Here is a 13,531-nt window from a genome sequence, read left to right as displayed (position 1 = left end):
TTTATAATTTGTTTAATATTTGTAATTCTGTTTGCTTAATTTTATATTTACTTGGCTTTTTAGTTTTGCTGCGATGCGCATCTATGGGCTCTTGGTGTGGTCTTTTCAATATTTTTCACTTTTATTATTATTTTATATATATATATATATATATATATATATATATATATATATATATATATATATATATATATATATATATATCAGGGGCGGCAAATAGGGGGGTCAAGAGGGGGCGGTCGCACCCCCAAATTCTTAAAGAGCAAATTTAATTTACGTAAATCGCCAATCAAAGTTGAAGAAAAACAATCTTGCTGGTTCTCCATAATGGTTGACGAAACTTGACACATTTCCAGACAAGAGCAAGTATTTCCCGTTTTTTAAATTATTAGAAGTTCATGAAGCCTTTACTGGACTTTTCAGAACAGAAAAAAAAAACGGATGAAGAATCATGGTTAATTTTAACAAAAGACGTAATTTCCTCATATGGGCTAAATATCTCGTTCTTGTATGCTGTGCGTAAATGATGGTTATGAGAGGCCCGTGCAGTGGTGTGGCTGCACAAGAAAATGCCGTGGTATTTTACATTCATTGTTACGTTCATACTTTAAGTGTGTCTATTTGATGAGTGTTCATCACTTTCTTCCGCTAGAAACACATTTCAGCTGCTCAATGCATAGTATGGTTTCATTATACTCTTTAAAAATACATACTATTTTTGAAAAAAATATCTCACATCAACAAATATCTTCTCTGGGGGCTCTTTAACTATACAATCTCCCCCCATATCATGATTACTTGCTGTTAGCCAATATGTGTTTTGTTACATACTGAGGTAATTCGTATTTAAAAAACTCGACCCCCCAGATGAAATGCTGAAATGCCGCCCCTGATATATATATATATATATATATATATATTGATTGTTGAATTAAATGAGCTTGAAAAATGAGTATTTAATTATTTATTTTTTAAATATTTCATTATTATGTGTTTAATATATCAATATTATTCCCTCGGTAATACATCTCAAAAAATTTCAAGAGTACCGGTTTTTGAGTGAATTGAATCCCATCACTGGTTAGAAGATATATGACTAATTGTTTTCATTTGCTAGTGGTTTTGATTATCAAACTACAAACACAGAGTTAGATAAGTGACTTTAGTGTTTTTAATGATTTCTAGGCACAATATTGAACTGGTACACAAAATTGTTAAAAACTGCTCAAAATTGATAGATTCTCCTGAAATCATCTCTTTTGGGTTAGCAACCCTAACCACAATATGCAAACTTAAATAGCTGAAATAGTGACTAAAATATTTGTTAAAATGCATTTAGTATATTTATCTGGTTTTATATATGTCATGTAACGTTAAGTAAAAGAACAAGAAACTCATTATTATTTGAATATGTATTGTACTCATTGTATTTAAATATGTATTTTAGCGAATGTAAGTCATCCATAACCAATAGATTCATTTTGTCATAATTTGGCTAGCCTTTACAAAGATGGGTACTTTTACTGAAAACTACTTATTACCATATACTTCTGAAAATTGTAAGGATTGGGGAGAAGCGTACTTTATGCATTCACAGTTTAAAAAGCTGCTCTGATAATAATAATACTACCATATTACCCGTATTATCCGGCATGCCAGAAAAAAGCGAGGTTGACGAGCATGTCGGATAATTCGAGGTTTATTTTGCAACAAAACAAATTTCCCCATTCAGTTCCAATCAGAAAGCAAACCACTGTAAGGAAAAAAATAAATAAATCCCGAAAGTAAACTTCTTAAAAAAAAAAAATGTGTATTGCATATAATATGTGCTTGTTATTTATGGTAGTTCATTATGAATGGATTTTATTATATGCCAATAAAGTAATCAATTCAGTAGCAATCATCGTCACTGCGATTTGTTTATAATTTTTTTAAATAAATTATTTTAGGTTCCTTTTGGAGAGGCAAGTTTATTTTTTAGTTATTGAATAGCTATGGTAAATTATTTAAGTGGCAGTAAATTACTGCTTAAATGCTTGCTTACTTAGTTTTAATTTAATTTTTATAAAATTATTCGTTATTGAACTATTTTTCTTGTTAAAATAACAAATGACATTGTTAGTGAATATTTTTACAAAGTTAAAATGTTTATTAATACTAATAAGATATATATAGAACTTATATTCATTTTTAATCTGAACATATATGTTTTTTTTCTTCTCCTAACTTCGATTTTTCCAGCACGTTGGAAAGAACCAGGCAAGTGTTATTTATAATCCGGCGTGACGGATAATGCTTGGTAATACGGTATGTCATGTAATGTTAAGTAAAGGAACAAGAAACTCATTAACGTTTGAAGTTCTGTATTTTAACATATATTTATTGCGAACAGGCATGCTTAAACCAATAGATCCATTTTGTCATAATTTGCAGGGATGCAGTCAGGGGGGGGTCCATGGGGTCCGGACCCCCCCCTTCCTGATAGGTCACTGTCCCCCTGCACTTACATAAACAGAATTCCCCCCCCCCAAAAAAAAAAAATTTAATTAAATAAAAAATTCTTTTGTCCTAAAGATTTTCATTAATCAACAACTTTCTCACGTTCAGTTTAGTTCAAAACAATAGAACCTCTGGGAGTGGTGGTGGGGGACGATGACAGAAGTCTTCAATCCGTGGTACAAGTCGCAGACCTGCCCAAAGGAGACATTATCTTAGTCCCCTGCCCCGCAAGAAAATCGCCAGCAGCTATCCGAAAAGAAAACATTATCTTAGTGCCCCTCCCCGTAGGGAAATCGTCAGCAGCTTGTAAACAAGCATTTATTGTCAACGAAAGATTGATGAGAGTCATCAATGATGAAAATGTCGGAGACGGGAAATTTGTAGGAATGTTTTTGCGGGAATGTCATACAAAGAGGAAAGCGACACTTGAGCTCCCCTCTTCCTTCTTCACACCCTTTCTCTTCTTTTTGTTGGACAGTTGTGGGGTCAGCCGCCCTTGTAATATAGCGCCGTCTTTTTAAAAGGTGCCTAAGGCTCCTAGAGTCGTGGATAGTGCAGAGGTCACCCATTCATTTTCTCTATCGCTGCCATAGGTATGGGTCGGTTGCACGAATGTTTCCTCCAAAGTTAAAGGGAAAAATCAGGAGCAAAACCATAAACACATAAGAAAAAATTAGCCAACCGCCACTGGGTAAATTGTGTTGCAGTTTTTTTTTAATGTGTTTTTATTTCTTTTTTTTAACAATAGGAGCAATTTTATGCATTGTTTTATCATTTATTTAAAATTTTGTTCAGACAAAAATAGCATCGAATATCATTTCATTTTTTAACCAATCAATTCAATTTATTTCACTTATAATTTTCATTCGTAACAATGATTAATTACTTATATCATTGTGTCCCGGAAGCTCGCAACTTTTACCATTCATCTAACACTCTAAACCTAGTTATTTTACTAACAATATGGAAATATAAAAATTTTAAATTTCTACATTTGGGGGTAGTCATCCGATTTCGATCTTTTAGGAGGTAATCTTTGCCCTATTTGTGATAATATGGCAGCACCAAAATTAGATATACTGTAAAAAGCTAATCATCTTTTGGTGACAAATATAAAAGGTTTATAGGTAGTTTGAAGCCTCAATTAGCAAACATTTTGCTTTAAGTCATCAGATGTTATAATCTAAAGGTTTAAAAGAAGACAAATCTCTTGTGAAAACTCTAAGAAAAGTTGTAAATGCTTTTCTACAACATGGTTGTAGATTGCCTTTCTACAACCATGAAACTAATGTCTGGAAATTCGTTCTGAATATTTGTTCATTTTCATCACAAGGTAACAGAGATTTTTTTTTCTTTCACTCTTTCTGAGTAAAAATGTACCGAAAAGAACTATAATTTTTGCGAGTGTTTTATCTCTTGCGTTTTTACATATGATTTATAAAAAAGGAAAAAAAAAAAAAATATGCATTTGGAGGTAGTAAAAAAAAGATGAATAAATAAAGGTTAATACTAATGTAACAAAATTGATTTCAGTGATATCAAAGTTTAAAGAAACAAAGAAATTGAATTAAAAATTTTTTTGGGATGTGTTTGGTTTTTTTAGTTTTAAGTTTGGAATGATTAACACATGTGTAAAGATGTATAAGTTTAAAGATACATATATATTTCACAGTGAAATTATTTTAAATCATTATTTTAAAATACTAACTGAATTGTGTTCACGAGGTCAAAAGGCAAAGTCATTAATTAGTTTAACTGAAAATGTATATTTTCTTCAATCTTCTAGTTCCATTTTTCAAATAAAATACTATATAATAGTCGTGCATATGTTTCATTTAGCAAATTTTTTGATAGCTATTTACTGACTTCTTTGTATTCAAGAATTATTTAATAAGTGTCTGTACATTCATGGTTAAAAAGCACAGTAGACTCCGAATGCAAGAAAAATAGTTGTTGTTCTTATCCTCATATATATAATAGCCAATGATCGAGTAACGCTCTTGACCTCATCAATATTGAAACTCGCTCCATGCCATGATAATTTGATAACATGTTTTGGTAATGTTTAAAATGCACGGAAAGGCTTTATTGTAACAAGGTTGAACATGATCCAGTAACTTAACTGTTTTACTGGTGAGACTGTGTCATTTCAGGGCACTAAAGAAACGAAAAAGTGGTCAACAATGAACGTTATCTACTGAAGCTTAGGATTAATCCACTGGAGTTAGGGTTTAAAATGTCAACTATCAAAATGTCACCAAACAGGCAATTGCTTCATAAAAATGTGGAATCAATTTTCATCCATCATATCTTGACGGGTGATTTTCTAGTTGTTATATAATTTCAAAATATCAATTTAAATCGTATCCAGATTTTTAATTTACAACTTTTCTTAGAGTTTTTACAAGAGATTTGTCTTTTTTAAACCTTTAGATTATAACATCTGATGACTTAAAGCAAAATGTTTGCTAATTGAGGCTTCAAACTACCTATAAACCTTTTATATTTGTCACCGAAAGATGATTAACTTTTTACAGTATACCTAATTTTGGTGCTGCCGTATTATCACAAATAGGGCAAAGATTACTTCCTAAAGGATCAAAATCGGATGACTACCGCCAAATGTAGAAATTTAAAATTTTTATACTTCCATATTGTTAGTAAAATAACTAGGTTTAGAGTGTCAAATTTTGTTGTGATGATTCATTACTGTTACTATCGGTCATTTCCCCTTCAGTTGTTGTTTAAATTGAAATTTTAAATTTAGAATGGAACATTATGCACAGAAGTTGTTTTGAATCAGCATAATAAATAGAACTACGGATTTGATTTAGTTAATTTGTTTTCCTGAAGAGGGGTAAAGACTATACATAAAAATACTATGTATATACAATGTGTTCGTAAGTGTATTCATTCATTTTCCTAAGTTCTAAAAGCAATACTTCCTCTTATCACCCTTAAATGACCCTGCATGCGAAACTCCTTAAATAGAAAATGTCCAAGAAAAATGTTTAATATCTTTGATGGCTTAAAAAATAGTATTTATAAACAAATTATCATTCAAATTTTCTTCAAAATTTTGACAACGAAATTTTATTGTTTAATTTAATTCATCGTAAATACCATAACTGATCCTTAGATATCTATTTTAGCAATACATAACAAGAAAATACTTATTAACGAGCAACCACACTTTTTATGTATTTTAGTTGTTTGAACAGCTTTAATAATGTTTTCCTAAGCTTTTGTATGAAAATGCTATAAAAAAAGATGAAGATTAGAAGTATCATTCCATTTCTTATCGTTGAATGAATTCTAATAATTTAAATGAATTAAGAAACATTTCGAGCTTTTCTTTAATGAGCCTTGGTGATATTTTCGTCCATAGAAGCATTAAATGCAGTCCAAAATCCAATTCGAAACAGTCAGGAGTGAGGAATTATGGAGCATTTATTGAGTTAGACTGTTGATAATGTGAGTAGTTAAAATAAATATGAGCGTTTTTTTTTTTTTGGAAGCAAATATATTGCAATGCTTTAATTATCATACTTATATTACATCATTACTTAAGTTAATTATCATACTTATTAATTGTAGTTTTGATTGGAATAGTATTAATTTATACAATTATCAGTTAATGCTTCTGATTTAGCATGCTTCCATTTTTAAAGTTCGTGCAACCTTGAACCCCCCCCCCTTAACAAAATCTTAGCTATGTGCCTGTAATTTGGCAAACTACCTTTTACCATTTGCTTCTGAAAATTGTAAGGTTTGGGGAGAAGCGTACTTTATGCATTCACAGTTTAAAAAGCTACTGTGATGATAATAATAATAAATTATAGTGAGGTTCTAAACTTTCTGTAATTCACTTTGATCTTCATCTCTTAGTATGCAAGGTACCAGAGGTTTGCCACAGAAGAGTGCCTCCTCCAGGCAGGAGGGGTGCTCTGCCCCCAGCCAGGCTGTGGTGCAGGTCTCTTGCCTGATCCAGAGTGCAGAAGAGTGGTGTGCCAGCAAGATGGTGGAGCAGGGTGTGGTGTAAGTAGTATTTTTTTGATGAAATTAAGACTCAAGGCCATGTTTAAAAAGAGGGTTTTATTTAACATCTCTGAAAAAAAAATTAACAAAAGCACTTCTATTGGGGGGAGGAATAAACGTAATTTTTCTGGAAAATTTTTTGAAACATACCTAGTTCTTTTGCAACAAGTTTTAATAATTATACACAGATTTCATACATATATTCATAACAAATATACAAATACAATATTATCTTTCAAAGGGAGGGTGAGAGGATCGGGTGAGTTGTATTGGACAAGATCCGTAAAATTTTCATGCACTTTTCAAGGATTAAAACTCAATTAAAAGTACTTGATACATGGGCTGGGCACCGAATTTAATATAGGAATGGAAAACTAATACACTATTTAAGAGAATGACCAATGACTACCTTAAACTCTCATGAGAATTGCATAGTTTACTCGCAAGACTTACACTGTTGAAATATACCATTATCAGATAAATTTTTTCTCAAATGTGTTTTTTTTTTTGTGTGTGTGATAATGCCATAACTCCCTCAATAGGTGAAGAACTTCATAGGTAAATTTTTAAATAGTTTTTTTTAAAATGCTTTTAGCAAAAAATAAAGATGCAATACACATTTTGGTTATTTTATCAAAAAAACAAGCAAGATGTATCCTGTTTTTTTTTTATTGCTTCTTACTTCAATGCATTACATCCCAAAACGGAGACACATTGGCGCAGTTGGTTAGAGGGTCATGCTAATAATTCATAAGTTTGTATCATTTTCAATTACACAACTTATTCAATATGTCATTTATCTAATCATATGAATGCTACTTTTTTCCCCAAGTTTAAACTTTCTCGGGGTACTTTTTTTTGAATTAAAAAAAAAAGCTTTAAGCTTATTTCTGTACTTCTTTATGGCATTTTCCCACTGTAATAGAAGTCATGTGCATGAAAGAATACTTGTAAATGAAATTATCTTAATTAATTTTTCTCCATGGTAAAAATATACAAACAGGATTGGAATATATGGAAAACCTGGAATTGTCAGGGAAAATGAAAATCACCTAAAATGATCAGGGAAATGTCAGGGAAAATAAAAAATTACTGAAATTTCTGGAAATGTCAAAGAATTCCTCCCCAATTTTCCCATCTGATGGGTAAAACTGCTGCGCCATTTGCGCAAAAATGCCAAAATGAGGTTAGTGTTTCATTCTGTGTACGCAAACTTTTCTGGTTGAGAGTAAGAAAATTCAAACTCATTTTTAAAAGCTGAATGTAATGTACCCATACAAAAATTATAAAGTTCTGTTTTATATCATTCCTTTTAATTTTACTTATTTTGGAAAAAAAAAATCCAAGCCATGCTTAGCTGGAAATTACTAGTCTTTTCCACAAAGCACGTATGTTCTAACTAGCATTAATAGCCTTCATTCTGCTGTTTGTTTTTTTCTTTTTCATGCAATAAATGATGTTCATAAAAATTTTAAGTCTCAAAATTTCAGTTTTTATAGGTTAAAACTTCTTTTTTAGAAACATACCAACCTTGAAAGGGTGGTTTTGCTAAAAACTGCTTGGTGTTTGAAATTTCAGTCATTTTGCATCCTTTACACTTTTCCCTTATTTCAATGGTTGGAAGTTATTTTAACAAATTCCAGATTACACCCGCGGTGGTCAAAAAAAAAAAAAAAAAAAAAAAAAAAAAAAAAAAAAAAAAAAAAAAAACACCAATTAAACATTTTAAAAAAATTATTATTTTTTGTCTTTTAAAACTGCAAAAAAATTGCTGCTGAGGTAGCATTTTGTTCGCTTTATTGGATCATAGATGGTATTAGTACAAAAATGACTTTCTCAATTTCTTGTTCAAATGTCCCCATTTTTTGATCCCAAAAATAGGGATTTTCTAAAAATGAAAATGTTTAGTTTTTCTAAAACAGTCCTTTTATCTGGGGGTGTTCAATTATACTTTTGTAAAAGATTTGAAATAATTTTTGAATGGATAAACATGTTTTTTACCTGCCCTAGGTGAGCGGTGTCAACAATTACATATCTGCCAACTCTACTGGTTTTTCCAGTAGTTTCCTGGATTTTTAGCATTTCTCCCGACCTTCCGATTTTTGTTAAAAATCTACTGGATTTTATAAATCTTCAAAAAAATCCCTTTATGTAGGGTATTTGGTGAAAAAACCCTATAAAATATGTTTAAAAATTGTCCAGACGTATGTACTCCTTGGTTTGAAATCTTCTTCTTGCTAAAATTCAAACTTTAGTACATCGAAATCTTGATCAAAAAGTAAGTTTTAACTGTATATTAAGCATTAACTGTTTCAATTAATTATTTTATGCGTATATAAAGGGACTTCCATACAAATATACTTAACGGGATAGTAAAAAAATCTACTGGATTTTATAAATCTTCAAAAAAATCCCTTTATGTAGGGTATTTAGTGAAAAAAACCCTATAAAATATGTTTAAAAATTGTCCAGACGTATGTACTCCTTGGTTTGAAATCTTCTTCTTGCTAAAATTCAAACTTTAGTACATCGAAATCTTGATCAAAAAGTAAGTTTTAACTGTATATTAAGCATTAACCGTTTCAATTAATTATTTTATGCGTATATAAAGGGACTTCCATACAAATATACTTAATGGGATAGTAAAAAATCTACTGGATTTTTTTCCTTGGAATGTTGGCAGTTATGCAAATTCGCAACTCCAACGAACTATAGGGGGCACTGAAGTCACTGTCTAATGGAGGACTTAAAAACTAAAACAAACGCACATGGTAACGAAGAAAATGCTAAAAGTGTTGTGATTTTTGTTCGTACGTATGATTTTTTCGCTTTATTCTTTTTAAATTAATTTTCAAAGTCTTGTGGATATTCTGGCCCACGTAAAAAGAAATGAGAATTCAAGAAGCGTTACTAAACGTCAAAGATTAATGCAAACTACGTAGTTCGTAGTTCTAAGCAGCTATTTCCACGATGTTGAATTCGATATTTATCAATTCTTGATAAAACTAAATAATAATTGTAGCCTGACAAGAATAACAATTAATGCTAGAAAATTCAATATGACATTACAAATTGTTATTGAAAGAAGATGATACTTTTTTGCCTTGCTTGGCTAGCGCTTATTGTTTTCCATTTGTAGCTGAGTTATTTCTCTCGAATTCCCGAATCGGTTAATTTAAAAATTTTCTGTTTCGATTTTTTCTAATTTCTGAGTTACGATTTAATTGTGTCATGTTATGCAAATCATCAACAAAATTCTCACGGATATATGGTGGTAGTTTTCTTTTCAGTTGATTGACCATTATTTCTTTTTACTTATCGAATTCTGTAATCTTACTACCATTTTATTCCACTCATGATAAAAATTAAAAATGGTTTAACTAAAAACGCGAAATCTCGCCAAGGCTACTTTGCTCGCACTATACTAAAACTATAACCCTAAACAAATTTGGCGAAACCTTTCAGCTGAGAATAAAAGGAATAAAGTAAATTCTTTCTCAGTTATTCATTTTGTTCTACGATAATATATTCAAGAAAATATTTTGCATACTGTCCATTCCAACTAAATGCTGCTGTAAAATATGGTAAGTTTAATTAATTTAAGATTAAAAAAACCCCCATATTCTTACAAATTCATACAAAACAATAAAAAATTTTACCTTGTATAACGTTATCCAAGTTTGTTAATCCAGAATTTTCGCTTTCACCAATTATTAAGGAAATAATGAAAACTAACATTATTTTGAGAAGCTCGAGAATACTACTAAGGGACGAATTAATTTCTGTAGCTGAAAGCTATCTAAGACACATCGATTGCGTTAATAAATACTCAGAACAAACTGCCTGTGTTTACGTCAACAGACACACGTGGAACGCAACGTGGCAATGTTTTAGTTTCATTTGCAGTTTTGTAAATCACCGCAAGGTAGCGTATTCGAGCGCTGGAGTTCCGAATAGGAACACCACTAGCTGCAAAAATAAGATAAAAAAATTTTTGACCGCAAAATCTACTTCTAAATGATCAATTACACCCACTCATAATGTTTTCCCCTTATATTTCAAAAATTTTCATAACTCATCACCAGAAACTGTTAATAATAAAGGTTTGTTTACATTTAAAAGTATATTGTATTAAAATTAAATAGCATAAGACGACATTCATAAACCTGGAATTTTTTCCAAAATTGACTGGAAAACCTGGAAATGTCAGGGAATTTCATTCTTGAACTTTTGTGGCAACCCTGTACAAATAAGTTCCTTGAAAAGCTATTTACAAATGAAAAAATAATAATTGAAAAATAATTTGTTTCTAAGCATTCTTAATATAGTAATGATTTGAAGCTGCGGAAGTTTACATTTTAAACTGCTTATTTGATAGATTGACAGTTAACAAACAACTCTGTTGACAGAACTAAAAATTCGGTACCTTCAACAGACAGTGAATTCCACGAACCAATGCAAATAATGTGGCAAAACTTTAAATAGCCAGAGGCATTTGCATGGCATTCAAGATTTGCATTCCCAGATGTTAGCATGGCGGCCAACGGAATGGAAAGGAAATTTTGTCATTGCTTGAGGCTAGGCACGTGTTTAAGATCAGGAAGTGCGTCACAATTATTGAGTTTGCATTTGTCACTTGACAAGATAAAATAAAACCTGGAATTGACTAAATCCAAAAATTGTGAAATAAATATTAAGAATTCCTAATATGACTTGGAATTCCCAAAAAAATAAGGTACAAACTTCCGACTTTCCATAATATGACTGTATTGTAGTGCTTACTTAAATATTTATATATTAGCTTCACAGCTGCATAAATATACTAATAGCTAGAAAGGCAGGTGGGGGACAGAGTGGCCTCTTAGATATTTTACAATAAAAATTCTTGCGAAGAGAATTCGAGAGATTCGAGATATTCTTGCTTTTCCTAATGCCGTAATGTGTCAATGTGACATTATCTAGTTTGACTTGGACCAACCATTTTTTTAAAATTGCTGATTGGAATGCTAAACATCGCAAATAGCTAGAGAGGTACCGAGTAGCACTTTGGCCGAGTAGCCGAATACCGAGTACTCAGCCTTTCACTGCTCAGCCGAGTACCGAGTACTAATTGTGTTTTAAGAAGAACTACCGACACACACGTGATGAATTTTGAACTCATTGGAATAGTAGCTTAGCCCTCCATGTCCATATAGTAATAGTTTTTAAAACAAAATTCCAGCTGAAATTTAATCACGCATTATTTTAAAAAAAATTTGTGTCAAAAATTTTACACAAAAGGTTATTTTTAAAGTTAAAAATACACAAATAAATAAATGGTATATGATTAAACAAGTTGGAATTGAAACAAATTATATCAATTTATTATAGTTCTAGTCTGCCAAACATAAATAATTTTAAAAAGCAAATAAACTAACATTAAAAGCACAAATGTGCAGGAACACTGCTGACACGTGTTTCTGCATTATAAGGAACGTCTTTTTCTGCACATAAAATGGGAGCTAATGAATGTAAAGACATCGGACAAAAAAATCCAACTTGTGTCGGATGTCTTTAAATCCATAAGCTCACATTTTCTGCATTGAAAAAGGCATTCCTTGTACCCCCAAAACTCGTGCCTGCAGTGTTCCTGCGCATTTGTGCTTTTAAAGTTTTATTTGTTTTTATTTTTTAAATAAAGGTATTTTTTTATATTTGTTATAAATAATTTTTGCTTGTAGCAGAAATCTATTTTAATATAAAAATTTCATATTTTCTATACTTAACTTTTTTTCCCTATTTTTAATAAATAAGTTTTGTTAACTTTGGGGACATTAAAATAAAGATTTACTCCATTGAAGCATAGCAAACTTCATCATTTAAATTTGACTTTTAAATGACTACAGTATATTATATGCTTGCACTTTTTTATTAATTGCAAATTCTGTCTTGAACAATTTTCAATTTTTTACAACTACTCGGTATTGGCCGAGTATCTGATTGAAATTTGGCCAAGTACTGAACACTCGGCAAAGTGGCCGAGTAGGCCGAATACCGATTAGTTACCGAGTACTGGGTACGTCTCTACAAATAGCTATTCAACAATTGCTTTTTGAAAGGAGAGTAAATTTTGCATTTTCACAAGTAGAGTATACATTGTTGCTGACTATTATGTACTCAGTTTTTGTCTCTTAGGCTTGTGGGCTTAATTACGAGGAAATTTTGAAATTATCGCTCAAAAAATGGATTTTACATTCTTTCTATAGTCGAAAGTTTTGAATTCACTTTGATATGTTTCACTTGTGTGACAGCTGCATTATGTGCCTTAAGTTAGTTCATAAGTGAGAGTTAATTGTAAATATACGAGGGTTGATCCAAAAGTAAGGTTCCCATCAATTTTACAAATATACTGCATTGTCTATTCTCATTGAAATTTACATCGTTGGAAAGAAAAGGTTTCTCTATTTATATGCCTAACCGCCATCTTTTTCTGTGCTTTTTTGTCGACGGTGCCCTAACTTCTGTATCGAGTGTCACAAAATTCCACCGCCACTTTTTCTTTGCTGTATCGAGTGTCAAAATTCCACCACCAACTCGTTGAGCAAGCATTTCACCCCTTTTTTGACGTTGTCGTCGCTATGGGAACTTTGGCCTTTTAAGTGTTCCTTAAACTTAGAAAACAAGTGCTAACCACTAGACTTGATCTCCGAACTGCAATCAAAATTGCAGTGGTTTGTTGACTGTCATGTCCCACTCTGGGGGGTAGTCTAAGCGGTTATATTCTGTGACACTTGATACAGAAGTTAAGGCACCATCGACAATAATGCACAGAAAAGGATGGTGAATATGTATAAAAATAGAGAAAAGTTTTTTCTTTCCAACAATGTAAATTTCAGTGAGAATAGACAGTGCTGTATACTTTCAAAATTGATGGGAACCTCACTTTAGGATCAACCCTCGTATTATTGTGCTTTGAAATTGTATATTTACATATGAATCCCTCTTTATATTTTCA

The 13,531-nt window shown here is 31.3% G+C and overlaps 1 protein-coding gene across 1 annotated transcript in view; it reads left to right on the top strand.

The window, feature by feature from the left end:
• Positions 1–13,531, top strand: part of LOC129227651 (E3 ubiquitin-protein ligase parkin-like) — a 43,121-nt gene that overhangs the window by 21,998 nt on the left and 7,592 nt on the right. The window contains exon 7 of the mRNA XM_054862240.1: positions 6,388–6,537. Within this exon, the coding sequence (XP_054718215.1) occupies positions 6,388–6,537 (150 nt within the window). The remainder of the gene's footprint in view (positions 1–6,387; positions 6,538–13,531) is intronic.

The sequence above is a fragment of the Uloborus diversus genome, chromosome 8 (assembly GCF_026930045.1).
Source record: "Uloborus diversus isolate 005 chromosome 8, Udiv.v.3.1, whole genome shotgun sequence".
Classification (NCBI taxonomy): domain Eukaryota; kingdom Metazoa; phylum Arthropoda; class Arachnida; order Araneae; family Uloboridae; genus Uloborus; species Uloborus diversus.
The sequence above is the reverse complement of the archived record's forward strand: the minus strand, read 5'-3'. Positions and strand labels throughout refer to the sequence as shown.